At 42.3% G+C, this 27,723-nt stretch overlaps 1 protein-coding gene across 4 annotated transcripts in view; it reads left to right on the top strand.

Moving 5' to 3' along the window:
- ERC1 (ELKS/RAB6-interacting/CAST family member 1) overlaps positions 1-27,723 on the top strand; it is a 633,604-nt gene that overhangs the window by 121,419 nt on the left and 484,462 nt on the right. For all 4 annotated transcript variants that reach the window (XM_032796761.2, XM_032796763.2, XM_075069542.1 and 1 more), the window contains exon 4: positions 19,354-19,428. In XM_032796761.2, coding sequence (XP_032652652.1) covers positions 19,354-19,428 — 75 coding nt within the window. The remainder of the gene's footprint in view (positions 1-19,353; positions 19,429-27,723) is intronic.

Raw genomic sequence — 27,723 nt, forward strand, 5'->3', positions numbered from 1 at the left:
GGCACTTTAACAAGAAGACCAGTAGTAAGGCCAGAGACATAAATGTATTACCCCAAATTAAGAAAACACAGTAAAGAACTAAAAAGAGGCACCGTGGCTTAACAACCAGTAAAAGAAGCAGTGGAGATAAAAAGACTTCCTTTAAAAAGTGGAAGTCAAATCCTAGCAAGGTAAAATAGAAAGGGACTGAAACACTGTCAAATAAAGTGTAAAAATTAATAAGAAAAGCCAAAGAGGAGCTTGAAAGAACAGCTAGCGCAAAAACTAAAAAGTAAAACAAAATGTTATACATCTGGAAGAGGAAGCCTGCTAAAGAACCAGTGGGTCCCTCGATGATTGAGATACAAAGGAGTGACTTTAAAAGACAATAAAGTCATTGTGAGAAACTAACGAATTCTGGCTTCAGTCTCACGTCTGAGGATGTTAGGAAGATTCCCAAACCTGAGCCAGTTTTGTGGGACTGATCATGCAGAACTGTCACAGATTGAGAAGGTCCTACTAGAGGAGTTATTGGAATAAAATTTGATAAACTTAACATTAACTAAGTACCGGACCAGATGCATTACCTTCAAGAGTTCTGGAAGAACGCAGTGAAACTGCGGAACTATTAACTACACATACTAGTAACTGTCTTTAAATTGCTTCTGTACCAATGCTGAAGTAGCTAATGTGACGCCAATATTTAAAAAAGGCTTGAGGTGATTCAGCAATTACAGACAATTATAAGCGAGGTGGTGACGCTCTTTGACCCTCTTGGGCATGGTTTGTTGAGTTCCTGATGTGTGACTACTGGGCAAATAGTCAAAAAGCTAGTAAGAAAAAGATTGTTCGACAGAAAGAACAATACAACTGTGCGGCAAAAGTCAGACACTGGTTTCTCCAAAAAGGGAATCGTCTGCTTACTATCCTATTAGACGTTCTTCTGGAAGTGGGGGTCAGAGCAAACATGCTGATAGCAAGGGGGGATGCGAGTGGCGATAGTTGATTCTTAATTTCCAGAACGTCCTTTGACAAGGTCCCGTGCACCGAATGCTTACGTAAATGTAAGCTGTCCATGGATAAAAGGGAACGTGCCTTTCTGGACTGAGAACTGGTTCAAAAGTACAGGGAACAGGGTATAGAATAATGGTAAGATTGCTCAGAATAGGAGGAGTGGTAACTAATGGTTGTTCCAAGGTTCAGCGCTCAGACCGCAAGTCCTATTCAACTTATTCTAAATGATCTGGAGAAAGGTGGTGAACAGTGAGGTGGCAAAGTTTTGCAGGATGATGACTAAACTGCCTCAGATAGTTAAGACCACAAGCAGACTTGAAGACTTCAAAAAGATCTCTCAAACTAATGTATTGGGGCAACAAATGGCAAATGAAATTTAATGTGATTAACATGTAAGTAAGCCTAGTTGGAACTAATAAAGCCCCTAGCTAACACATGCCCAATGTATGATGGGGTAATTTCGCTACAACGATCAGGAAAAGTATCTTGAGGTCACTTGGGATAGTTGATCTGAGATGGTCCATGCAGTGATGCAGAGGCAGCAAGAAGCAACAGATGTTAGGAATCATTAAAAAGGGGATAGGGAAAATAAGACTAGACATATATTATTGCCCTTATTTATAAAATCCATTTACGCCACATCTCACAATACTGGCGTACAGATGTGGCTCCTTTTTATCTCAAAAAAGATATACTTGCATCACTAGTATGAAGCATTCAGAATAAGGTTGGGCAACCCTGAAATTATTATTAGGGTTGGAGAGGCGGGGAGGTCGTCCGGGTGCACGCGCATGATGAGAGTAAGAGTTAAAAGCTAGGGACTTTTCATCTTGAAAAGAGGAGACTAAGGGGGATGATGATAGAGGGGATGTTTAAAAAAAATTTTTTTTATACAAAAATCATGAGTGATGGGGAGAAAGTGAGTAAGAAAATTATAATTACTTGATGCCATAATACAAGATAGCTAGGGAATTCGATGAAATGAAATAATAGCAGCAGTTTAAAAGACAGAGAGAGAGACAAGGAAGTTCTTCTTCCACGTCTCGAGGCACACAGGTCAACTTGTGAAATCCTTACCTGAGAAAGTTGTGAAGCGGTAGGACATAAACATCATTAAAAGAGAACTGATAAATTCATGGAGGTTAAGTCCATAAATGGCTATTGCCCAGATCATGGGGTAAGAATGGTGTCCCTAGATTCTGTTGTTCAGAGGGTGGAGAGGATGGCAGGAGAGAAGAAGATCACTTGATCATTAGCATGTTAGGTTCACTCCTCTGGGGACCAGGGCATGGCCCACTGTTGTAGACAGGATACCTGGGCTAGATGGACTTGGTTCTGACCAGACGGCCATTCTAGTGTTCTCGATGATGATGTTTGATCGTGCAACCATGAGACGTGCAACCAGGTTTCTCTCCAATCTCCCTGACACAGGTTCTTATGTGCTCAGAATAGTAAGTAATAGGTAGATAAGGCAAGTTAGGCTTATGTTTGTTTTCTTTATTTGCAAATTAATTTAATTAAAAACTTTTCTTGTTTAAGAACCTGATTGTTTTTTTATTCTGGTGTGAGACCCCAGGGGGTGGGGTCTGGATTCACCAGGGAATTGGTGGGGAGAAAGGAGGGAAGGGGGAGAAAGAGGCTAATTTCTTTCTGTGTTAGGATTACTGTCTCTCTCAGGGAGAGTCTGGGAGGGGGGAAGGTGAATCTTCCTCTCTGTTTAAAGGTTCAAGAAGTTTGAATTACAGTGATCTTCCAGGGTAACCCAGGGAGGGGAAGCCTGGGAGAGGGAACAGTGGGGGAAAGAGTTTACTTTCCTTGTGTTAAGATCCAGAGGGTCTGGGCCTTGGGGGTCCCTGGGCAAGGTTTTGGGGGGACCAGAGTGTACCAGGCACTGGAATTCCTGGTTGGTGGCAGTGCTACAGGTTCTAAGCTGGTAATTGAACTTAGAGGAATTCATACTGGTACCCCCTCTTTTGGACGCTAAGGTTCAGAGTGGGGAATTATACCATGACAATATTATATATTATATTATATTTTATATTAAAACATTTTTGCTGTTAACAAGCATGTTCTCTCTAGAGACACAAATCCACAGTTTGAGAACTTCAAAACTAAGCATCTTTGATGATATCTTCTAGACTAAGCACTGAGTCCGATTGAGTAGACAGAAAGATTAATCTATACAGAAGCCCCTGGAACCCCATAAGATTGGGTCTCTATTCCATGAACTGTTGGAACTCATTTACAAAACTTTTCTTAAACATTACATGAATATATTGTCTCATGCTATATCATTAGAATTTTTAATCCTTATTCCATGATGAGATAGTGGAGCAATAATGTATCTTAATTAAAATCTTTAGATAGGTTTTTTCCTCAAAAAGTATGTTATCAAAAAATCTGATTTTAAATTAAAAAAATCCATTTTTTTTTAAGTCATTGATTTGTATCCACCCTGGTTTCCACCTGAAATTTCGCAGTTTTGTAACCATGGGGGGAAGGGGGTTGCAAAGATGTTCTAAGAGGGTTATTAGATTGCTACCTCACTTCTGTGCTGGGTTCTGAAGGCAGGAGCTGCAGAGCTTCCTGCAGCTGGAGAAGGCTTCTTGAGGTGAAGGTGACTTTGATTTCATCTAGCTGCTAGTCCTGGCTGGCTGGGGAGAGACAGGAATGGCTCTTCCCTTGCATGGCCACTCTCAAGCAGGGATGAGACCCAGCTCTGGGTACCTCCCGTGGCTTCAGGAAGCTCTTCAGCTGGGCAGCAGCCCCAGAGTTTCCTGCAGCTGGAGGAAGTTCCCGGAGGTGGGTCTGATCTCCCTCCTGCTGTTGGAAGTGCCCAACCTAGACCTCACCCACTGCAACTTGAGACCATTGCTCCTTGTTCTATCATCTGCCACCACTGAGAACAGCCGAGCTCTATCCTCTTTGGACTTCCCCTTCAGGTAGTTGAAGGCTGCTATCAAATTCCCCCTCACTCTTCTTTTCTGCAGCCTAAACAAGCCCAGTTCCCTCAGTCTCTCCTCATAAGTCATGTGCTCCAGCCCCCTAATCATTTTTGTTGCCCTTCTCTGGACTCTCTCCAATTTATCCACATCCTTTCTGTAGTAGGGGGACGAAAACTGGATGCAGTACTCCAAATGTGGCCTCACACGTGCCGGAGGGGAATAATCATTTCCCTCAATCTGCTGGCAGTGTGCTTACTAATGCAGCCCAAAATGCTGTTAGCCTTCTTGGCAACAAGAGTACACTGTTGACTCATATCCAACTTCTTGTCTGCTGTAATCTCCAGGTCCTTGTCTGCCAAACTGCTGCTTAGCTAGTCGGTCCCCAGCCTGTAGCTGTGCATGGGATTATTCCATCCTAAATGCAGGACTCTGTGCTTGTCCTTGCTGAGCCTCATCAGATTTCTTTTGGCCCAGTGCTCCAATTTGTCTAGGTCACACTCTGGACCCTATCCCTACCCGCCAGCATATCTACCTCTCCTCTCAGTTTAGTGTCATCCACGAACTTGCTGAGAGTGCAATTGGTCCCATCATCCAGATCGTTAATGAAGATGTTGAACATCCCCAGGACCCTGGCATGCTTGAACGATATTTTTATACTTCTCCCTACTCATCTGTTCAAGTTTCCACTTCTTGTAAGCTTCCTTTTTGTGTTTAAGATCACTAAAGATTTCTCTGTTAAGGGAAGCTGGTTGCCGGCCATATTTACTATTCTTTCTGCACATTAGGATGGTTCGTTCCTGCGCCCTCAATAAGTCGTCTTTAAAATACAGCCAGCTCTCCTGGACTCCTTTCCCCATCCTATTAGCCTCCCAGGGGATCCTGCCCATCAGTTCCCTTAGGGAGTCAAAGATCAGACCCACTTCCACCTCTGGAAGCCTCCTCTCACTGCAGGAAGCTCCAGTGCTGTTTCCCAGCCCCAGAGCTTCCTAGAGTAGGGGGAATTACCCAGAGGTGAGTCTGATCTCCCTCCGAGAATAGGCGTGCAGGGGAAGAGCAAATCCTGTCCCTTCCCAGCGCAGCCGGGACTAGCAGCTAGGAACCTCCAGCTGAGGCACTCCCAGCAGCACAGGGGAGATTGGATTTCACGGAGAAGGGCTTATTTCATGGTCCATGACACATTTTTCTCAGATGTGAAATTGGTAGGGCCCTACTAATATATAATTATATTTGTAAATACTTACCAGTCTTATACTTCTAGAATCCTACAACTTAAATTTGTTCAGCATACGAAGATAATATGTGACATCGTGTTAATCTTGACATCACACAATGAATGAATGATAAAATGAACTAGTAGGCTACAGTTGCTTAAATGAAAAATAGGTCTTGTCAAACAAACCTTATTTCCTTTTTTGAAATTGCAAGTTTGGTTGGTAAAGGTGGCTGTGTAGATGTAACATATCTAGTCTTTTGTAAGGCATTTGACTAGTTTCCACATGACATTCTGATTAAAAAGTTAATACTATATAGTACCAATGAAGTACATTAAATGGATGAAGGATTCGCTAACTGATAAATCTCAAAAAGTAGTTGTTAATGGGGAATTTTCATTGAGTGGGGATTTTTCTAATGGAGTTCCACAAGAATGTGTTTTAGGTCTGATATTATTTAACACTTTCATCAGTGGTCTAGAAGAAAATGTAAACTCATTGCTGATAAATTTTATAGATGGCAAAAAGATTGATGGAGTGGTAAATGAGGATAGGGTAGTTATACAGAGCAAACTGGATCACTTAGTTAGCTGAGCCCAATCAAACAAGAAGCATTTTAGTACAACCTAATACAATGTCATACATCTAGGAAAAAGAATGAAGGTCATACCTACAGCTGGTACAGTATACTGTATCTAGGAAGGTATCAGTCTGAAAAGCAGGGTGGCTTGATTTAAACCAGTGATTTAAATCACTGATTTTACTCATCATTTAAATCAGCATGCAGGAAACCTTGATTTAAATAAGTTATTTTTATCACATTTTGCATTTATACTTAGTTATTTTCCTAAAGAAAGGTTGATTCTCCTTGGTAGGTAGCTATTAAAACATGCTGATTTGCAACTAAACTTTACACTAAATTTGGTGCTTCTCTTTGTTAACCAAGAGGATGCACTGTATCTGTACTCATTTTTTTTAAGCAATGATATAGCTTACATTTATTCAGATTCTTAACTATTACATTATTAAGTTAGAAAATGGTGAATGATTAATTACTTAGTTAAAAAAAAGAAATTTATTTTTTACTTGTAATTTGTGTCAATCTGTATTTGGATGGAAATTAAAATGCACAAAAACAATATTGTTTTGTTAAATAAAACAGCTTTAAATATGCTCGGTATAGAAGAAAAGCTTTTTAATGAACATTTTTATCACACTCTTTTACATTTAAAACTGGTTTATTAAACAAAGTAGTAGTTTATGTCAGCAGTGAATTGAACTGATTGTTTCTGGTCACCATATCCTTCAGAATATTAGAACTAGAAGATTTCATTCTCACACCTGTTTTTCTAATTCACATATTGGAAGAGGAAAACAAACTTTCCTAACTCCCATTTAGTTTCTTAACTTTGAATGAACTAGTTACTGAGCTGAAATACACTGCAATTTGTTTAAATATAAACTATTCTCTCTGCCCCGCAGAAGAGACTACTGCTGTCAAAAGCTGGATTAGCACTTAAACTCTGATTGCATGTGCTTAGCAAGTGACTTCCATCAGTTCAGTCATTTAACTCTCATGAAAAGTCGGCAGTAAACTTGTACTGCTTAATTATTTTTTCACATTTAATTTAAATTATTTTAATTATTATAATAAACTTAGGCCTAAATGTAGTTTGTCAGTTTCAAATTTAACTTTAAATAGGTTGATTTATTAAAAATCTGTTACTAATTTAAAATAAAAAAATTGATTTAAATTTTTAAAAGATCTGATGTTGGATTTTTAAAAAATCTTTGATTTTTATCCATCCTGCTGAAAACTGTTAAGGGTCACAAAAAGGGTTAATCCTTTTAATTTTTCTGACTATTTGCTCAAATATCTTAGTAGGAGTCCTAATTATGGATGTACATAAAATACTTATAAGCTGTTTGTTGTTTCTTATTGCAAGATAAACCCCAGGTCACATCAAGCAGTTCACAGTAACACAATAAGGTTTATATTTAAATGTATTACCAGAGTGGAAACACATATTGCTTACTTTACTGCAGGAGGTAATGTAAAAATGGTGAAGTACTTTTCATTCCTGTCTCCAAGGTACCTTGGAGAGATGAGTACTCCTAAGCATTTACTATTATTACTCTTGGATGAATTCTGCATCACTGCATGGATGCAGAATTCATATTAGCCACAGATTTCTTTACTCTCTGCAGAAAAATGAGGAAGCAAAGAAATCTGTGGGTGAAATGCACCCCTTCCCTGCAGCCTGGGCATGTCTGTTCAAGTGCCGGGAGCATGCAGCAGAGATGTACATCACCACAGGGGGTAGGGGTGTGTGTGTGTGTGTGTGTGTGTGTGTGTGTATAGAGAGACATTAATTGCCACGAGGAGGCGGGGTCGTTTGGGCATGCCTGGGCGCAAGAGAGACTCTATCCGTCTAGCTCACCCAGTGTGGAGGGGTATGGCGTCTGGTTGTTCAGAGGTAGATGTGAGGCAGGCTCTGTCCCCTCAGGGAGAGCAGAAATGTAGCAGCCTGCCTGTGTTATTGTTAATATTCCTATTGTATGTTAGTTGTTCCCTTTCTCAGTCAATTCCCACAGGAGCATAAAACACTTTTAAATGTTTTATAGTGCCTTACATTGGCAGAGTGCTGTAAAGGGACAGTAAGGGAATCCTCAGCTAGCAAGAGCTATGTGATTTCTCCCTTTTTTCCTGTGCCAGAGTCTCACAATGGGGTGAGATTACAGGATCTATTTTACTTATTTTTTAAAAGGTTGAGGGGAAATAAAACATTTATCAAGCAGTCAATAAAATGTCAGGACTATCAGAACCAAGCTCATCTCAAAGTAGCCAGTCAGGATTATAACTGGAATGCAGGGTAATGGTTACCAAATATTTGTAACTTAACTTTCATGTGTTTAGGAGATGCTGAATAGTTATTGTGACTATTTTCTGTATAGCAGTTAAAATAAATTACCAAAGTAATTGAAACCGATGTGGTTATATTGCCTTATTTTGACAAATTAAATAGGCAGAATTTTGCAGAATTTTTGATTTTTTGGTGCATGATTCCCCCAGCCTCCCCTGTGTAGCCTGAGCTGTAGTTGACAGGGAATTGGACCATCTAGTGGACAAAATATATATAGCAGTCAAATATTATGTAGCAGTCGAATATTATGTTTACTCCTTGGGGAATTCTGCATCACTGCGCAATATAGAATTTTGCAGAAATTAATGTTGTGTGTGCAGAATTTCCTCCCCCACCACAAAAATGGGCTGCAGAGCTGCCAGCTGCCACTAGGGGTTGCTGGACCAGGCAGAGCTCAGCTCACAAACAGAAGACTCTGCTGGGGGAGGGGGAGGGAACTGGAGGGTTCCCGGCAGCTGCAGTTCTCGGCAGGTCCTGAGGGGAGGTGATGGTGGTGTGCAGGAAACTCCATGCAAGCCCGGGACCCAGTATAAAGCTGTTTCTCCCGCTGGATTGCTGGGCAGGGTGAGGATGCCAGTGTCTGGGATGGGGCAGGGAGGGTCTTTGGATGGGCTCTGGGGGGGAGAGGAGCAGGTATGTGGTGGGGGGCCCCGCAGATGGGCTCGGGGGTGGAGGAAGAGGGTGCAGGTGCTTGGGCTGGGGGGGGCCCTGCAGCAGGGCTCTGGGGGAGAGGGGGTGTGTGTGTCTGGGGTGGGCCTTGCAGCTGGGCTCTGGGGGAGAGAGGGCAGAGAAATATATATTGTATGTGCTTCATGGTCAAGTTGAAGTGTGGACCTTAATTTTTGCATGTCCTGGATCTGCCCTCTGCGCCCTCCCCACTCCCATTTTAACTATATTGTATCAATGGATGTTTGGATTCCTATTTTAAAGGGGAAAAACTCCACCATACATAAATGTGCATTTCAAGCAGTCACTCATGTGGTATGTATAGGAATTGTAACTGTGTCCCCAAAGTATGATTACTTTAACACCTATGCTGCTTAAGTACAATTTTAAGGGCTCTGCTTCAGTGTTAATAGATAATTGAATTGATGTCTTGCAGTGAGCAGCAGAATGACTAGGCTGAGAAGGAGGTCAGGGTGTACATCTGCTTTTCAGTCGTCTGTTTCAAATTTCCCAGGCTTTGAAGGCCGCTGCACGATTTGGAACACCAAGTCCAACAGCTGTAGTATTTGAATTGAATGTGTTCTAATGATCACACTTTCAAATATAGACTATTGGGATAGAGGAGGAGTAAGTGGCTGAAGTCTCTCAACTGCTGCCTCTTAACCTGTTCTTAAAATTGCAGATTCTACAAACTCTGCATACAAGCATTGAATGCAATTTTAAATGGTCATAATAAATGTATATATAAATATATATGGAGTTTATAGCGCCACCATTAGTTAATGTTGCCTGACACTTTCCATTACAGGACCGTGTTTTCGTTTGCTTATGCCTTTACCAGACTTTGCCAGGGGTCTGACTCAGGCTGTTTTTAAGATTTAGCTAAAACAGTTCTGTCATTTTTGAGAATGAGGTTGGAGAAAAATGTGTTTTGCCTATGTTACCAACAAAGAAATACACACTCCCCTTCTGTCTCCTTCTTTGAGAAGTTCTTGCGCCTCCACGATTTGAAGCAGAGATTTGAAATTTGGCAGGAGAGTTGCTATTGTGTTTAGAGTGAGCCTTTTCCTGTCCAGTGAAAATCTACGGAAATTTGGCCATATAATTAGCCTCTGAAAACATCTCCATTCACACAGGGTTAAAAGAGAATTGTCAGAGTTGGGTATCTAAATTCTCCAATTTGGTCTGCACTGAGCATGCTTAATCCTCTCACATCTCCTGTATGCTAACCAAATTGTACCTGTTCCATCCCAGAGCTTGGGTGTGGGGTGGTGCTGAGCAGAATTTACCTGTATTTACTCCTCCTGGTTACTGGAGGCCTCAGGGAGATTCTTTCACGTGCTCTCCTTCTGTTGGCATCTTGTCAGTCAGGAGGAGAAGAAAGAGTCTGATCAGAAAGCTGAGAGAAGTTTGTGATGAGGATGCTTGTTTGCTTGTTTGTTTGTTTTTGGATTTGCAGGAACCTGATGGTGGAAAGGGAGGTAGAAGCCAGAGGGAGGTAGGCAGAAAAAAGGGAATTGGGTAGGAGCAGAGGTGGACTGAGATGGGAGATGAAGTGGCTGGGGGGAGAAGGTTTGAATAGGAGTTGAACTGGGGTGAGAGTACAGAAGATGGGGTAGTGGTATGGAGGGCAGGAGTAGTATAACGGGGAAAGCTGTCTGTAACCAATAGAGAACACTCTCCTCTAAAACGGTACTCAGGAAATAAATCAGGGATGTGTAGTGAATGAGGCAATAATTTGTAAGATCTCAGTCTCATTTGTTGCAGAAGTTGGAAGATGTGTGTGGTGAATGAGGCAGGCAATTGCAGGAAGAGAATGGATTGTCTCATGGTTAAGGAAGTTAACTGTCACTCTTGAGAATTGGATTCCATCCCTGCCTGTGCCACACGGGTCTTAGGTGATGCTGGGCAAGTCACTTAAACCGAGATGTTCCAAATTGGCCATTAATTGTGTGTTACTCATTTTCTGGGAAGCCTGGGACATCCAGGGCCAGATTTGCAAAGTAGTGATTGTTCACAACTGCAAGTGACATCCTTTGAAAATGTATTTTGATAATACAAAGTGCTATAAACGTGATAAATGGTCTGAAAATTCAGTCCCTAGATGTCACAAATAGGGCACCCAAAATTATTGGGCTATTGATAATTTTGGACTTAATACCTTTGTGCTTCTGTTCCCCAGCTATAAAATTAGGTTGATACAGAGTAGTGTTGTGAAGATCAGTTGTTTGTGAATCACGTGTATACTACTGTGAGAATACCGTAGAAATGCCCATGAAAAAATGAATAACTTTATATTCAGTGCTCGGTTAGATGTTGTGCATTAGATAAGACCTGGGTGGCCACACAGTGAATGAAATGGATGAAAAGAAAGACTGAATAACTGACCCTTCACTGAATGAGGTGTTACTCCTGTGGAAAAAATTGAGTGAGATCATATAATCAAAGACTCCATCATAACACACATGCACAAGAGGGCTGAATTAAGGTTGCTTGGGCCACTTAAATTCTGGCATGCCCTAACTTTTCAGTGCTTGACTTTTGCAACCTTAGTGTTTTTAATTAGGTGGTTGTATGTGTTTTTTTTTCTTTATGTAACATATGAAGTGTGCATATTTTGATGGTATCCCTTCCCTCATCTTTCATATGTTGGTTGTCATCTAAGGTTGTAGGATCTTGGCAGAGCAGGAACAGTCTATGTTTGGAAATTACCTATCACATGGTAGCTGCTACTGCAATAGAAATAACCTTAAGTTAGAACTAATATTTTTCATACTGAGCACTGGTACTGCTTCTTGTTGAGTGCTATTTATATGACAGGTTATGACTTAAGTTTCAACTGTTTTTGACATTTTTCTGGTCAGAAAAGATGTGGTTAGAATTTGTCAGCCCTTGGATGTTCCATTGCACACAGAGAACACATCATCACAATTATATTTTAGACACAGTATTGTTGTTAAGCTATATTAATTGCTCATCTTGAAAATCAGCCTTAGGAATTAGTTATATTGATGTTTTCCTTCTAAGGAAGTCATGCTTCCTTGTCTACCTACTTGGCACAATTTAAATGCCATACACAGCTTTCCAGTGACTGCTCTCTGCATGTGAACCTTTACTAGAGATGAAACAAACATCCGAAGAGGAATATAGTTCTTCTCATAATATTCTACTAAACATGTGGTGTGAACCTTTCTTGGCTATTCCACTAATTCGATAGGATTTTGTCTTTTGAAAGTACATTTTGTTCGTGATTTACTTAGTACATGGAAAAACTGTCAGACCTTTGATTCCTCGGTTATTCAGAGAGAAGCCACTGTGATATCTGTTTTCAAATGGTTATTAAAAATCCTCGGAGTTGATGCATGATAGATCTCAGGAACCATATGTTACCTTGAAATAACATAGAACAGAAATTTTGATAATGGTGTCTTCAGTCTAGCAAGCCATGGTAGGACAAAATCCACAATGGCTGGAAATTGAAGCTAGATATATACAGACTAGAAATAAGATGCACATTTTTAACAGTGAGGGTAATTAACTGTTGGGACTACTTTCCAAGTGTTTCCATCACTGGAAAATTTTAAACAAGTTTGTTTTTTCTAGGGCTGTCAAGTGATTAAAAAAATAACCGTGATTAATTGCACTGTTAAAGAATAATAGAATACCATTTATTTAAATATTTTTGGATGTTTTCTACATTTTCAATATATTGTTTTCAATTACAACATAGATTACAAAGTGTACAGTGCTCACTTTATGTTTATTTTTTATTACAAATATTTGCAGTGTAAAAAAAAGTTTTTTTCAGTTGACCTAATACAAGTTCTGTAATGCAATCTCTTTATCATGAAAGTTGAACTTACAAATGTAGAATTCTGTACAAAAAAAAAACTACATAAAAAAATAAAACCAGGTAAAACTTTAGAGCCTACAAGTCCACTCAGTCCTACTTCAGCCAATTGCGGAGACAAACAAGTTTGCTTATAATTTGTAGGAGATAATGCTACCCGCTTCTTGTTTACAATGTCACCCGAAAGTGAGAACAAGCGTTCACATGGCACTATTGTAGCTGACCTCACAAGATATTTACGTGCCAGATGCACTAAAGATCTGTATGTCCCTTTATACTTCAACCACCATTCCAGCGGACATGCATCCATGCTGATGGCGGGTTCTACTCAATAATGATTTAAAGCAGAGCAGACCGACGCTTGTTCATTTTCATTATCTGAGTCAGATGTCACTAGCAGAAGGTTGATCTTCTCTTTTGGTCATTCAGGTTCTGTAGTTTCCACATCAGAGTGTTGCTCTTTTAAGACTTCTGAAAGCATGCTCCGCACCTCGTCACTCTCAAATTTTAGAAGGCACTTCAGATTCTTAAATCTTGGGTCGAGTGCTGTCGCTATCTTTAGAAATCACACATTGGTACCTTCTTTGTTTTGTCAAATCTGCAATGAAAGTGTTCCTAAAACAAATGTGCTGGGTCATCATCCGAGACTGATATAACATGATATCTATGGTAGAATGCAGGTAAAACAGAACAGGAGACATACAGTTCTCCCCCAGGGAGTTCAGTCACATTTAATTAATGCATTATTTTTTTAATGAGCGTCATCAGCATGGATGTATGTCCTCTGGAATGGTGGCTGAAGCATGACGGGGCATACAAATGTTTAGCACAACTGGCACATAAATACCTTGCAGTTCTGGCTACAAAAGTGCCATGCGAATGCCTGTTCTCATTTTCAGGTGCAATTGTAAATAAGAAGCAGGCAGCATTATCTCCCGTAAATATAAACAAACTTGTTTGTCTCAGCAATTTGCTGAACAAGAAGTAGGACTGAGTTGGCTTGTAGGCTCTAAAGTTTTACATTATTTTGTTTTTGCATGCTATTAGGAAACAACAAAAAAATACATTTGTAAGTTACTCTTCAGGTTAAAGTGACTGCACTACAGTACTTGTATGAGGTGAATTGAAAAATACTATTTCTTTTGTTTAACATTTTTACAGTGCAAATATTTGTAATAAAAATAATAATATAAAGTGAGCAGCATATACTTTGTATTCTGTATAGTAATAGAAATCAATATATTTGAAAATGAGGAAAACATCCAAAATATTAAAAAAAAATTCAATTGATATTCTATTGTTTAACAATGTGATTAATCATGATTAATTTTTTTGAGTTAATCGTGTGAGTTAACTGCAGTCAACAGCCCTAGTTTTTTAAAAAAGATATATGCTCTAGCTCAACCACAATTATTGGACTTGAAGCAGTAATTAATTATGGGAAAACCTATGGACTCTGTTATGCAGGAAGTCAGGCTAATGCCAGATAGGACTATTGGGTTCATCTAATGTCTGACTTTACATAAATTATATGGAAAACCTTAGTAAAACATGTATTCCATTTAGAACACAGTTTTCTTAAATTTATTTTTAATTTATGGAGTTAATGTTTATTAGAAGTATTATTAGGAATTAGTAAAAAGACATTCTATTTGATTTTAGTAGGTACATATAGTACAATAATACAGCATGTCTCCAAGCTGGAGACTTAGTGCATCAGGAACTACAGCCACTTTTTTCCTGAATGAGAGCATCCACAAGGGAGTTTATCGTGTTTACTTCTAGGCACATGGACTTCATAGCTTTACTTGATTTACCTGAACTTTCCTGAGTGTCCCTGTGTAAACAGGTCCTTTGACACTTGAGGCTCTGAGATGTACACCTCTAATCTGTCTGGACTTCAATAAAGCATTTGACATGGTACCTCATGGGAAATTATTAGTGAAGGTGGACAGGACAGGGATTAATACAGGAATTGTTAGTTGGGTAAGGATAAAATCAAACTGGAATAGGTACAGAGAAGGCATGCCAGATTAAGGGGAGTGGAGAGCCTGTTTTAGGAGAGGAGGCTAAGAGAGCTTGGCTTGTGTTTAGCCTTAGCAGCATGAAGACTAAGAAACACTATGATTGCTCTCTCTAAATATATCAGAGGGCTAAATGCCATGCAAGGAGAACAGCTATTTAAGATAAAGGACAAAGTTGACATCAACATGACTAAATTTAGGCTGGAAATTTGAAGAAGGGTGAGGGTCTGGAACAGTTTCCCCTAGGAGTAGTGGGGGCAAACAACCTAACTATAATTTTTAGATGGAACTTGATAAATTTTATGTACAGGATTATATGTGATTACTTTGTATACTGGGGATTGAACTTTGTTCTAGGAAGTCCCTTCCAGTCCTATGTTCTTATTCAACCTTAATTTGTCCCCCTCTTGTGCATATGTATTATGATACAGACTCTAATTACCTGATCACATATCATTTTTTCTCCCCCAGGATGTCTCTGGCCCATTCGTTTATCAAGATGGCTGGTGATTGGGTATGAGGCATCTGTTCAATATTTCTTTCTGTCTTCATCTCAGTGTGTGGTCCTATATCTTATTTACTGCACACCATCCAAACTCTGATCGTATATGAAATTATACATTTACATTGATGTTTAGTGGTGCTTGTCCACTGTAGCATCTGAGTGCATCACAAATATTTAATGAATTTTATCTTCATAATGCCTGTGAAAGATAAGATTATCCCCATTTTATAGATGAGGAGACTAAGACAAATACAAAGTGAGTATCCTGATGGCACACAGTGAAAACGGCAGAGCCAGAATTAAAATTCAAGACTTCCAGTCGTGGGCTCATTCCACCAGACTATACTGCCTTACTAGCGGACATGCTGAGCCTTCAGAGCTTCCATTGACTTCAGTTGCAGTTGAGAGTGCTCAGCGCTTTGCAAGTTAAGTCTCAGGTGTCTCAAACTGGACAACCAGAAAATAAGGAATGCACAATTTTGACTTGTGAGTTGTCCAGTGTCATATAAAAAGTCAGTGGTAGAGGCAGGGTTAGAACAGATTTCTCCTGTGTGGCACTCACCCCCATTAATAGTAAATTGCAACTTCCTAGTATTATCAGTGGGGTGCAAACCAGGAATCTTCAACACTGCAGCACATACTTCTACCATTTGAGCTACAGGACTTAGCCTTCTTCTGCTGGCTAACATAATTATCCTCTGTGAACTATTCATCGGAAATACTATGTGATCGGTGTATCAGTATTCTCCTTTAACAGACAGCCTATCCAAGGACAAAGATAGGGCAGGCTCTTTCTGTGAGTCAATGTGGCTAAAACCATGGTATTTGGGTTTGATATATTAAAGAGCTGAGTTCTATTCTCTAACTATATAACCTCTCAGTGGAATATAAGACATTGCTTAATAAAGGTCATGAAAGGGTACAGAATTAACAACAGTCGGCAGAAGTGAAGTTTAGAACTCATGCTCTCCTGGTTCCCTATTATTAATTTATTATTTGCCTTTTCTCTGATCCATGGTTTCTTGTCACACCCTTGGCAGGGAGAGTAGAGATGGTGCTTCTGGCCACTGTGCTGTCTTGGAGCCCATCCTATCCATCTCTGTCGGTGCACTGCTGCAATAGTAGCAGCTAGATTGAGTCTCTGCTCCTGCAGGTTCCCAGTGCAATTGATGCTGCAGCTGGGGCAGGGGAGCAAAATTAAACATTAATACCACACTCCAGAGATGGGAAATGGTGATTTTCAACATCTTATAGCTCAACCAAATCAGAGTGGAATTTCATAGGCTAAGTAAAAGGCTTCTCTATTCTTGTGGGAATTTTTCCTGTGCTAAAGAACAAAGTCCTATTGCAAACAATGTAAGTGTTAGAGGCTGATTGATATGATAGAATATCAAGGCTGGAAGGTACCTCAGGAGGTCATGTAGTCCAACTCTCTGCTCAAAGCAGGGCCAATCCCCAAACAGATGTTTTCTACCCCAGATCCCTAAATGGCCCCCTCAAGGATTGAGCTTACAACCCTGGGTTTAGCAGGCCAATGCCAAAACCACTGAACTATCCTCCCCTTCTCAAATAAAGGTTGCAAGATTTAAAGATAAAGGTTGCTATCAGAACCCCCTAAAAGAAACTGCTTTTATGGGGCATTATATCTGTTTCCTGCCATTCAGTCATTGTTGTCTTTATCCCAGGCTACGTCTACACTACAGGATAAATTCGAATTAGCTTAAACCGATTTTATAAAACAGATAATATAAAGTCTATTGTGCGCGTCCACACTAGGCACATTAATTCGATGGTGTGCGTCCATCGTCCGAGGCTAGCATCGATTTCTGGAGCAGTGCACTGTGGGTAGCTACTGTAAAATAATGAGGCCAATAATGTCAATTTCCGTCCACACTAACACTATTCCGATATAGTAATATCGATTTTAGCATTACTCCTCTCGTTTTGTAGGAGTACAGAAATCGATTTAAAGAGCCACTTAAATCGATATAAAGAGCAATGTAGTGTGGACGGGTGCAGCGTTAAATCATTTAACGCTGTTAAAATTGGTTTAACAGCGTAGTGTAGACCAGGCCCCAGTCTTTATATTCTTGGGGTAGGGTCTGTCTTTGCACGTTTGGAAAGTACTCAGTACTAGTGAATAAAAATAATATTCTGTACAATACAATTATTTGGCAGAGTCTCTGTATTTGCCTTTTGCTCTTCCAGGTCTCCCTCTTTCATTGAACATATTGGAAAGATTTTTTTTCTTTTGTAACAAGTTACTGCATTTCTTCCTAACAATAATACAGGAAACAGACTTGGAAGTTTTGTAAGTTGTGTGCCAGAGGCAGTTAGGGAAAATTCTTGTAGCTCAAAACAGGACACTTTGCATTAATGGGGTCTTTCCACATGCTCAAAATTGCAGAGAATTCTCTTCAATACCCTTCCCCCTACTTACATGTTTGAGACCTAGGAAAGTCAAAGAAAGAGTAATGATTTTTAATGATAAAGTACATGGAATTCAAATTCTATTCTCTTCACCTGCCATTAAACATGTTTTCATTCTTGATGGAGTTGTAAACACGGGCTTTAAATTCATTGAGTATTTTTAAAGATATAAATTGGGGCCGCTGGTTTCGGACAGTTTTTACTCAAAGCCACTTAACAGATATTTATGGAATTTAAACTGGTATTATTGTGTGACTTTTCTTCTGTGTGGCCTCAGTGAAAAACATTGACAAGCGGCTCTCTGTTTCACTGTCAAGTCTGAGAGTAGCCTGTATTTGTAGAGATTTTTCTGGCCTAAACCCTATGTGTACTGGTTTATTTGCTAGCTGACTATCACTAATAGGTTTTCAGTTTAGACTGACATTTATCTGTAAAGATAGCGTCTCAGAAAATATGCAAATTATATATAGAGAGAGACGTACGCATTGTTGGCTGTATCGTCATCACATACAGGTATAAACATCTAGAAAGTTCTGTGTTCTAGAGGCAAGAAATGGAACAGACTAGAGATTGAGAGACATGAATTCCAGATTGCTAAATCTTGTTCTGATATAGGCTCCCATTGTGGTATTTGTCAAATCAGTTCACCATTCTGCCTCAGTTACCCTATCAGCAGGTACTTAGCTGTCTGACAGAGTTTTAAATAATCTTTGCATATCTTTTGAAAGCTTTGCAAATTCTGCTTGCTTGTTTATATACTATCTTTTTCATTACCGTTTTTATTGAAAAGGTGAGTGAATATTCTTTTTGTCTGGGCCGGGAAATCTAAATAGTTATATTAGGTAAAGTGCAATAACAATTTAGATGTGTGTGCACCATAGCACAGTGAACTTTGGGTGTGGCAATGTTTTGGTTACCTACATTTCTCTCATTGTATTTAATATAATAGTGTTTGACATCAGGGTGATGCACACATTTAACATATATAAAGGCCTGCTGTTCATTGTTGAAGATGAATACAGAGAAGAGGGACAGATACGCTGTAACAGATCTGTTTTTTCTCTAGCTACCTATCTGTATCCTGCAGCAACTTGGAAAGTGCTGTAGAGCAGGTCAGCTTGTTGCCATTTGTATTCTCTAGGCAGCTCTCTGGAACACTCTAGCAACCTGAGTGCATGCCCTTTACATATCTACAGAAATATCACACAGGTATTTGTCATCCTCCCCTTTGCACATTGTGAGCCTCTGGAGCAACTTGCTATCCAATCATGTTTTTTCAGCTACTTTCAGTCTCTGTGCAGGGAGATTTTCATCATAGGTAACTAGGTGGTTGCTACTCTGGGGGTGGAAAATATGGAAAGGAGCATTATCAACACAGATGCTCACAACAGCATGTTAAACATAAACCAGATTATTCCTGTTTTTATTAATCTTCTTTAAAATAGTTCTGTCTTCTATGTGAAGACAATTGCCTTAAAAAAACGGAGGATTCACTCACCAGCAAGGTAGTGGAGATTTTGAGTACGTCAGTTTTACAGTTTTTTGAATATTTTTATTTCGGTGGTCAAAAAACAAGTTTCTGTTGTACCTGTGTAACTGAGCTAGAGTTCTGTTCACTGGACTGCAGCCTGTTCTCTATGATGTGAAAAGAAGATTGAAGGGCTGGAAACATCAGAAGGCTGTAGAAGGGTAGAATTCTGCTGCATTAGAAAGAGAGAAGGTTCTGATAACTTTCCCTGGAGTCCATGGAGTGGAGTGAAATATCATTGTTTTCACTCTTTTTCCTCCTTGTTCTTCTGTTATAGGAGATGCATCGTCGGTTTGAAAATGCCCCTGACTCAGCCAAGACAAAAGCTCTACAAACTGTTATTGAGATGAAGGTAAGAGAGTCGACACTGGCAGATGGGGATCCTATTCTTTTGAATGGTATATAGAGTCTTTCAGATAACATAAAGCATGAGAAGTCTGACAGCAACAGATACGATGCATGGTCCAGTGTTACTAATGAAAAAAAATCTTGGAGATTTTCATTGATCAGGCAGGTTAGAGAACTAGTTCATTGCATGGTAGATGTCTGCTTTTCATCTACCTGGAGTGTTATTTATAGTTTACAGCCAATAATCCATTGTATTATAAGGACAGTATGAGGAGATAAGTGGGTGCCTTTTAATGATGATGTGAGTTCTTTCCCATCACAGTATTTTCTGAACTTTTGAAAGAGTATTAGTGGCACCCAGAGTGCAAAGCAACATTAGATATTTGCATTCCAAAACATCTTATGTGAAGCAGGTGATTCAGTCAGAAAGATGCATCAATACCACCTTCATCCTGAATTATAGCTAGATGCAGTTTTATGGTTTAGTCTTTAAACTAGTGATGCAGGATTTAGGGCAACATAGACAACTTGTAAGAGCCTGTCGCGGGGTAGATTCTCTCTCCCCTTCCCCCTTTGATGGGGTGTCAGGTCACATGTGGTCAATAGAAAGGTCAGAGGTTGTTCCACAGCCGGTTAGGCCCTATGCTGATGACCCTTACTATAAAATGTGGTCGTATTGCCTAGTGACTGAAGTTAATGAAGTAGTGCTTCCACACAGGGCTGTGTGGCCAATGGCTAGAGTCAATAGAGTGACCCTTTCATTCAGGGCAGCGTAACCTAATGGCTGGAATCAATAATGCAGCCCTTCTTCTCAGGGCAGTGTGACCTAATGGCCCGCTGGGGTGAGGGTTGAGGGGGGCAACCACAGTGTATGGTGCCCAGGATAGGGGGACTCGAAAATCCTACTACTACAGGCCCTTCCTGCTCCTCCAAGTCCTAGTTTCAGGCCCTCGCAGTGGTGCGAGGTGCTTACCACCGAGTCAGCGGGGATCCTCCTGAAACACAGTGACTGGTTCCTCAGGTCACTCACAGGAGGAAAGCCTAAGTCCCCTGGGCTGCTTCTTACCCTTTCGCTCTTGGTGATGCTCCCTGGTTTCCCTGGGTTTCTGGGGTCCTCAAGTGGTGTACCCTTCTGCTGGCATAGTCTCTTCTCTGGGCTCATCAGGCAGACTGGTGTCCATCTGGAACTCTGTGTGCCATGGCTCTGTATTTGGGACCTGTAGCCGCTCCCTGGTGAGAATCTGCATCCTCCTCCTTCAGCAGCATGCCCAGATTGAGTTGGGCTGTTTCCTTTTTTACTCTACCTTCAGGCTGAGCATGCCCACCAGAGTCAGAGGGGCAGGGCTTCTTCAGCCTACAAAGAACACTTAACACTTTCAGGGCTAGTGCTGGGCAGGTCCATACCATCACAGATCCCAAGGACCACAAGTGGATTGCATATATAGTTACACAGCTTCATGTAGCTGTCTACCAGATTGTATGTTCCATAATGTGCATGAAACATGTGTAGTATTTATAAATACTTTCTCCTCCTACTCATCTTTGTATTCATACTCTTCCTTTTACCACTTCTCATTCTTGTTCTCCAATATTAACTTTCTCTGTAGCCATTTCTCTCCTTTCCATTCTGGAGTCTCCCAATCCTTTCCCCATGCTTCCTAAAAGGCCAGCCAGTTTTCCTTTTGAAAACAAATAGCTTGTCCTTTCCCCTTTCTATCTCAGATTGTTAGCTGCAGTGCATGCCTCAATAACCCCCTTTTTACACTTCAAGATGTGCATGAATCAAATTCTATTGCATATATTATGCAAGAGATCAGACTGGATGATTATAGTCCCTTCGGGCCTTATCAGTCTATGCATCTAGGTGGGGAAAATAACAAGTAAAAATAGTATATGGTGAGCGTAGGGTAGAAAGCAGAGTAGTGTCAAACCCTACAGTTTTTCCAAGGAATGCATTTCTTAGTAGTCCCTGGAGACGCTGAGTAGAACAGACATGTCTACTTTTAGAGGATACATTTTATAAATGAATAGGCATATGTGTAAAAGTGAGCATAAGGGCTCTATGTTCTGTGTGCATCAATTCCTTTTCAAGTGATTGCATGCGTCCATTTCATTTCAGGTGTGTGCATGTCCTATGCACTGTTGTCAGAGATTTTTCCCTCAGCTGTAACCCATCGAGGCAGTGCATGTGCCCTCTGTTGCCTTGTGCTGCTGCACAATATAAAGGGCACCCCCAATGCCTCATAGTTCCTTCTGACTGCCCATGATGGTTGTTGAAATGTGTGATCTTGCTATTGCAAGTCTTTTCCTCATTTTGTGTTTTATATACAGTTGGTACTCATTTTAGTACATTAGTAGAAATAATGTTAGGTACTGTAATTACAAAAGTAAGTTTCTTTTTAAAATGTTTTTTTTAAACACTTCAGTTTCTGTTCATAGGTAATTGGTGCTGGCGCATGTCTAGATTATCAGGCTTCAAGCCCTGCCATTCTTGTTTAAAAAAAAAAGAAAAAGAAAACTATGCCAGTGAGTGACCCACACTCCAGTTGCCTGAAGTGTCTTGGGGATACTCACATTCATGATTCATGCCAAATTTTCGGGATTTTTAAACCAAGTACCAAGAAGGACAGGGAGCGTTACATTTCTGTGATGGAGGCAGTCCTGTGCATGCCCTTGGAGCCTTCCCGCTCAGAGTAGGTACCTAACACATTAGACTCCATCAGAAGTGCACCTCCTGGTCTTGCTGATCCCCATGGCCATTCTCCTTCCCGGGTACTGAAGAAGAGGCAGCAGAAGATGGTGTCTAAGGACAAAGTATCTGGGAGATCAAGGTCCCCTGGCTCAAAGAATGTGGACAAAGACACTGTGTTCAAGGCCAAGGCACTTTCTGAAGCAATCAACTGCTCAGGCAGGTCTGTTGGTACTGTCCCCTGCCCACTGAGACTGGCCAGTAAGTGGCTCCTTCTGGTGCAACAGTGCTGCCCTTGATGTCTCAGCACTAAGAGACTTTCCCAGTACTGTTGACTCCAGAGGCTTATACAGTGGCTAGGGATCCTTCTGAGTCTCTCGGTACCAGTTTCATTGGCCGTGCAAGAGTCTTCTTGCCCAGCGCAGACAGTTGCTACTGTAGCCTTACTGGTGGCTTTATCCTAGCATGTGGTACCGTGGACTCCCATGTGCCTCTTCATGTGGTGCTATCCAGAGGGAAATCAGCTGTGTTCTCTCCAGGGCCACCTTTTCCAGGTTCCTGACATCAATCCCAACATCCAGGAACAATCCTCCACTTGGTTGGAGGAGGCTGATTCATCTTTTGATTCAGAGTTGGCTTATACATTTCACAGTCACATCATGTACCTCACCATTCTCCTTTGAGCGCCTACCACCCTTGGTATCCTCTAAGCCTCTGTCATGGCCACCAAGCAGGTACCCATGCCCAGGAAGAAATTGGACTGTGCCCTCTCCGTTCCTTCTTACCGCCTTTGACATTGCTGGAATGATCTCTCTTGCTGTAGTATGGCTTCTTTCCCAGTGGCTTGGACTTTCTCTCTTTGTATTTTATATAGGAATTGTAGTTAGTGTATATAGTTCTTAGTTAGAGTTAGTGTATACAGTAATGATGTTAGTTGTTCCCAATGTCAAGGGACTTTTTGCCCCAGATGCTGGGCATGCCTCAGTCCCCGGGCTTCAAAAACCGTGTGCCTCGTGCAGCAAGCTGTTGCCATTTAGTGACCCTCACACTAGTCATCTAAAGTGTCTGGGGGATTCCATGTTAAAGAGAAGTGCGAGATCTGCCAGAATTTCAAACGCCGCATGAGAGAGGTTAGAGACATTTGGCTGAAGGCCAATCTTATGGAGGCAGCCCTCAGATCAGCCTCTGAACCGAATCAATGCTGAGCACTTCGATACCTGTGCAGAGCGCTCCCCTGGTACCATGCTCTTCCTGTCACTGCTCTCCATCCCCAGTGCCAGGGCAGAGGCATAAAAAACAATGCACCAAGAGAGGGTATTCTCTGGTGCAGTGGGGGGACAAGTGGGGTGCAACTAGCATAGTGAGATCTGTGTTGAAATACACCTCCTCCCCAGAGTCTCTGATGGTGCTGCCAACTCCACCTAGAGCTCTGAGTCTGATACAGGACCAGTTACGGACTCCGGGGAGCAGCTGTGGCGTTGGGCATCTGCTGGCCCCTTCAACACCTGAGGCTTTCCAGGCAGCAAAGGACCTGCTGTCCCTCCCAATCCCACCAAGCCTTCAAGACCCCTCGTCAATCAAGGCAACTGAGGACAGAACTCTGTGAGCTCCACCGTGGTGCTGACTACTGTGGCACCATCCAGGGGCAAGCCCTCCATGGTCCTGTTGCAGTAGTCATTGGCCCATTGCCAGTCACTGGTCCCTTGATACTGCACAGAGGCGCAAGCAGGTACTGCACTGCCATGGTCTCCAGGGAGGGAATCCTCTTCGGAATCTGAAGGTGAATCCTTTGCTCCACCCAAGACCTATAGGTACCCAGCCTACACTCCTGACTTCAGTACTGGCCATCCTGCCAGCACCTGGCCACCAGGCCACTAGTTGACGTGGTGACAGTACTGGAATTTTGGGGTTTTCCCCCAGTACGTGGGCCCCCTTCCCACTGCACATACTTGGTGATGTCAGAAAAGTGAGCTACTGTTTCTGCCTGGCACCAGGCCCTGACTCCGATACTGACCCTGGTGCTGACATCCAGGAAATGGCCCCAGTGGAGATGCTGGAAGTGGTGGAGGAGGAGGAAGCCCGTCCTCCAGCACAGGCCTCTTCCTTGTTATCACCAGACAAGGCTATCACAGACCTAGTAGACCACTCCCACATGATGACTTAAGGGCCCCCAGGAGCTCCTGAAAAGGGTTGCTGCGAACTTGGGCCTAGAAGTTGAAGAGTTTAAGGAGTCAACCCACAGCCTAATCGACATCGTGGTTGCAGCTGCTCCTTCCAGAATGGCTTTGCCCATTAATGAAGTGGTGATGGGCCCATCAGAACACTCTGGCAGACTCTTTCTTCTCTGCCTGCTACCTCAAAAAAGGCAGAAAAGAAGTACTATGTCCCAGCCAATGGGCTTGAGTACCTTTACTTAGCCTCTCCTGCATCTCCCTCCCCAGGGTCTCTGCTGTGGTTGATGACAAATGAGAAGGGCAGACATGAGCATTTGAGTGCTACCCCCAAAAATAAAGAGACCAAGAGACTGGATCTGTTCGGACGTAAGGTTTATTGAACGGGCAGTCTCCAGTTATGTGTGTTAAACCAGCAAGCCCTGCTAGGGAGATATGAGTTTAATCTGTGGGACTCATTATACAAATTTAAGAACTCCCTGCCACAGGAGTCAAGGGAGGAGTTCACGGCCATCCTAGAGGAGGGAAAGACTGTGATCAAGACCTCCCTTCAGGCGACCGGATGCTGCCAACTCAGCAGCCAGGGTTATGGTGTCTGCAAACACCATGAGGCACTGTTCATGACTCCAATCTTCTGGCCTCACTTGTGAAGTGCAGCAGTCTGTCCAGGACCTCCCCTTTGGGAGCACCTCCCTGATCTCAGAACAGATGGACTCAAGGGCCACCCTTTGTTCTCCTTCGAGAGATGTCCCTGTGGGTGCTCCATTCTAGGTGTCGGTGCGCCCCTGCGCCTTTGATCGGAGATTTTTTGCAGCAGTACTCATAGCGGCCACGCATGCTTAGAACCTGTCACTCATTGAGTATATCACTAGTGAGCATGCGCGGCCGTACCCTCAGTTCCTCCTCCTTCTCTACCGCCACTGGCTTGAGACGGAGCTCAGCAGACTCCTTAATATTTCTTTCCCCATGTTAAAATACCTGTAGTTAGACATATTTTTCCTGTTAGTTAGTTGTTAGTTAGTGTTACCTACCTTTTTTTTCTACTATTTAAAAAAAAATAATTTTTTTTCTTGTTCTCTCAGCTGCTTCAAATATGCCTGGCTCCACAGGCTTTAAGCGCTGCTCCTCCTGTAAGGACGCTATCCCTCTCTCTGATGGACACTCACAGTGTATAAAATGCTTGGGGGAGACTCATATTCCCCAAAAATGTACTCACTGCACTAAACTAAGTTCCAGAGCGAGGAAGGATAGGGAGTTAAAGCTCAACTCATTTTGCTTCAGAAATCTCTGCAGTCCGCCTCAGACCCTGGCGCGGACTCTGCCTCTGCTCACAGACACATCTCTAACACTTCAAAGAAACTGAAGAAAGCAGCTAAACGAGAGCACTCAAAATCTAAACAAAACCTTACAGACAAACCTTCTCCAGTCAGATCCACAGTCTCCTTACCGGTGCTCCCCCGCCTGAGTACTTTCGACGAGCCGGGCTCCTCCGGTACTGCGCTAAACCCACCTGTGCCTTCGGCGGCAGTGCGAGGCTCTGGTGCCAAGGGGACAGGCTTTCAGTTGCCTGCCTCAATTATGGCACCTATCGGCACTGCGATGAATGCAGCATCGACAACTCAGGCACCCGCTGAGGCACCGCAGCCTGCTATTAATAGCACGGCACCGCTTGCGGCACCGCCATGACTACCACTACTTGGCACGGAGCCAAGATTAAGAACTCCGGTGTCAGCCCGGGTTCCCTCACAGGATTTATATCAGGCTTCACCTTCGGCTGCGCCAGCTCTGCAGTTTACCCACTCAAGTGACCTCCTAGTGTCACCTACACTGCATTCGCCCTTTCTTAGGGATGGCTTCTCCCTGATAAATGATTCAGGGTCCGAACAGCCTTCCTCCAGTGAGGAGGAGTCTGAACTACAGGGTGATGTTTCAGTACAATCTGAATTCCACCCTCAGAGTCCTGTCACCCGCGGACATAGGAAAATTGTCTCAAACCACCCTCAAGATCCCACCTCCTGGTGTGTTAACCCCTGGATGGCACCACCTATGCCTTTTCCATCACCATGGCAGTATTGGGCTCCATGGCCATCTTTCCCTCGGCAGCACATCCGCTATTCTACTCAGACTAGACGCGAACGTTCAAATCATATAATTCACTTGGCGGCACCCTCCCATCCTCAGGATCAACTCCAGCTCTTGATCCAGTATTACCTGACGTACCAACTGATTCAATACCTGAGGAGGCTTTACTTCCTTCCCCTCCCCCGCCCTCAGATGATTTTTCAAAATTCCAAGATCTCTTTAAAAGGGTTGCCAGTGAGCTTAGAATCAATCTAGAGGAAGTACCTGACCAACAACATGAGTTAACGGACATCCTGCAACCCTCTTCGTCATCCAGACTGGCATTACCAATTAATCCAGCCCTTCTGGAACCTGCTAAATCCATCTGGCAGGCTCCAGCCACAAGCCAGCCTACCTGCAAACAACCGGACTGCAAATACTTCATCCCCCTCAAAGGGCTCTGAATTTCTTTTCTCACATCTGCGCCAAACTCATTGGTAGTGGACGCAGCCAATCAGAGAACAAACAATAGTAAATTTCCGCCAACCCCAGCCAACAAAGAAGGCAAACGCCTAGACCTGCTGGTTGCAAGGTGTTAATGCCTCCATTCAAACATTACTAATTTCGAATTGCCAATTAATACCGCAATATCTAACAAGGACGACATGAAAAACCGAAACTATAAAAGTTCATGGATTTATTGCAGCACATCCAGACTAACAAGAAACAACAGTTTACAGCTTTAGTTCAGAGGGACCAAATCATATCCCGCACGGCTCTCCAAGCAGCTCTGGATCAGCCAATACTGCAGCAAGAATCCACTCACCACAGCGGTGGTCAATGCGCCGAGGTTTCATGGCTTTCCCTCTGTCTCTCTTTCCTTGCGAGGTTCAAGCAACCAAAATAGAGGATCTCCCTTTTGAATGGTGACAACTCTTTTGCTTCACACCACTAATGAGGTGCTTTCCACCAATGAAAGGACTCAAGGGCAACTCGTCGGTCCTTAGGTATCCAAACCCCTACAAACAGAAGCACAGTAACAGAATGACCGTTACACGTCCGCGCTACCCCTCATATACTCAGCATTTCCCGAGATCTCAGACAACAACAACAACACCAACAACGCCAGAGGTTTAGATAACGCGGCGTCGCCCCAAATTCTTAGGGAATGCCCCAAAACTTCCCTCAAACTAATAGCAAATTGAACCTTTGGTCGAGGTCTCGTAAACGTCGTCCCAACTCCAGCGATGCACTGCCCACAGAATGTTTTGGACAACCATCTACACCATTTTACACCAAATGGCAGAATTACCACCGACAAGTGGGTTCTAGAGGTTCATCACAACGGGTAATTCCATCCCCTTCCTCTCCTTACCAC

The sequence above is a fragment of the Chelonoidis abingdonii genome, chromosome 1 (assembly GCF_003597395.2).
Source record: "Chelonoidis abingdonii isolate Lonesome George chromosome 1, CheloAbing_2.0, whole genome shotgun sequence".
NCBI lineage: Eukaryota > Metazoa > Chordata > Testudines > Testudinidae > Chelonoidis > Chelonoidis abingdonii.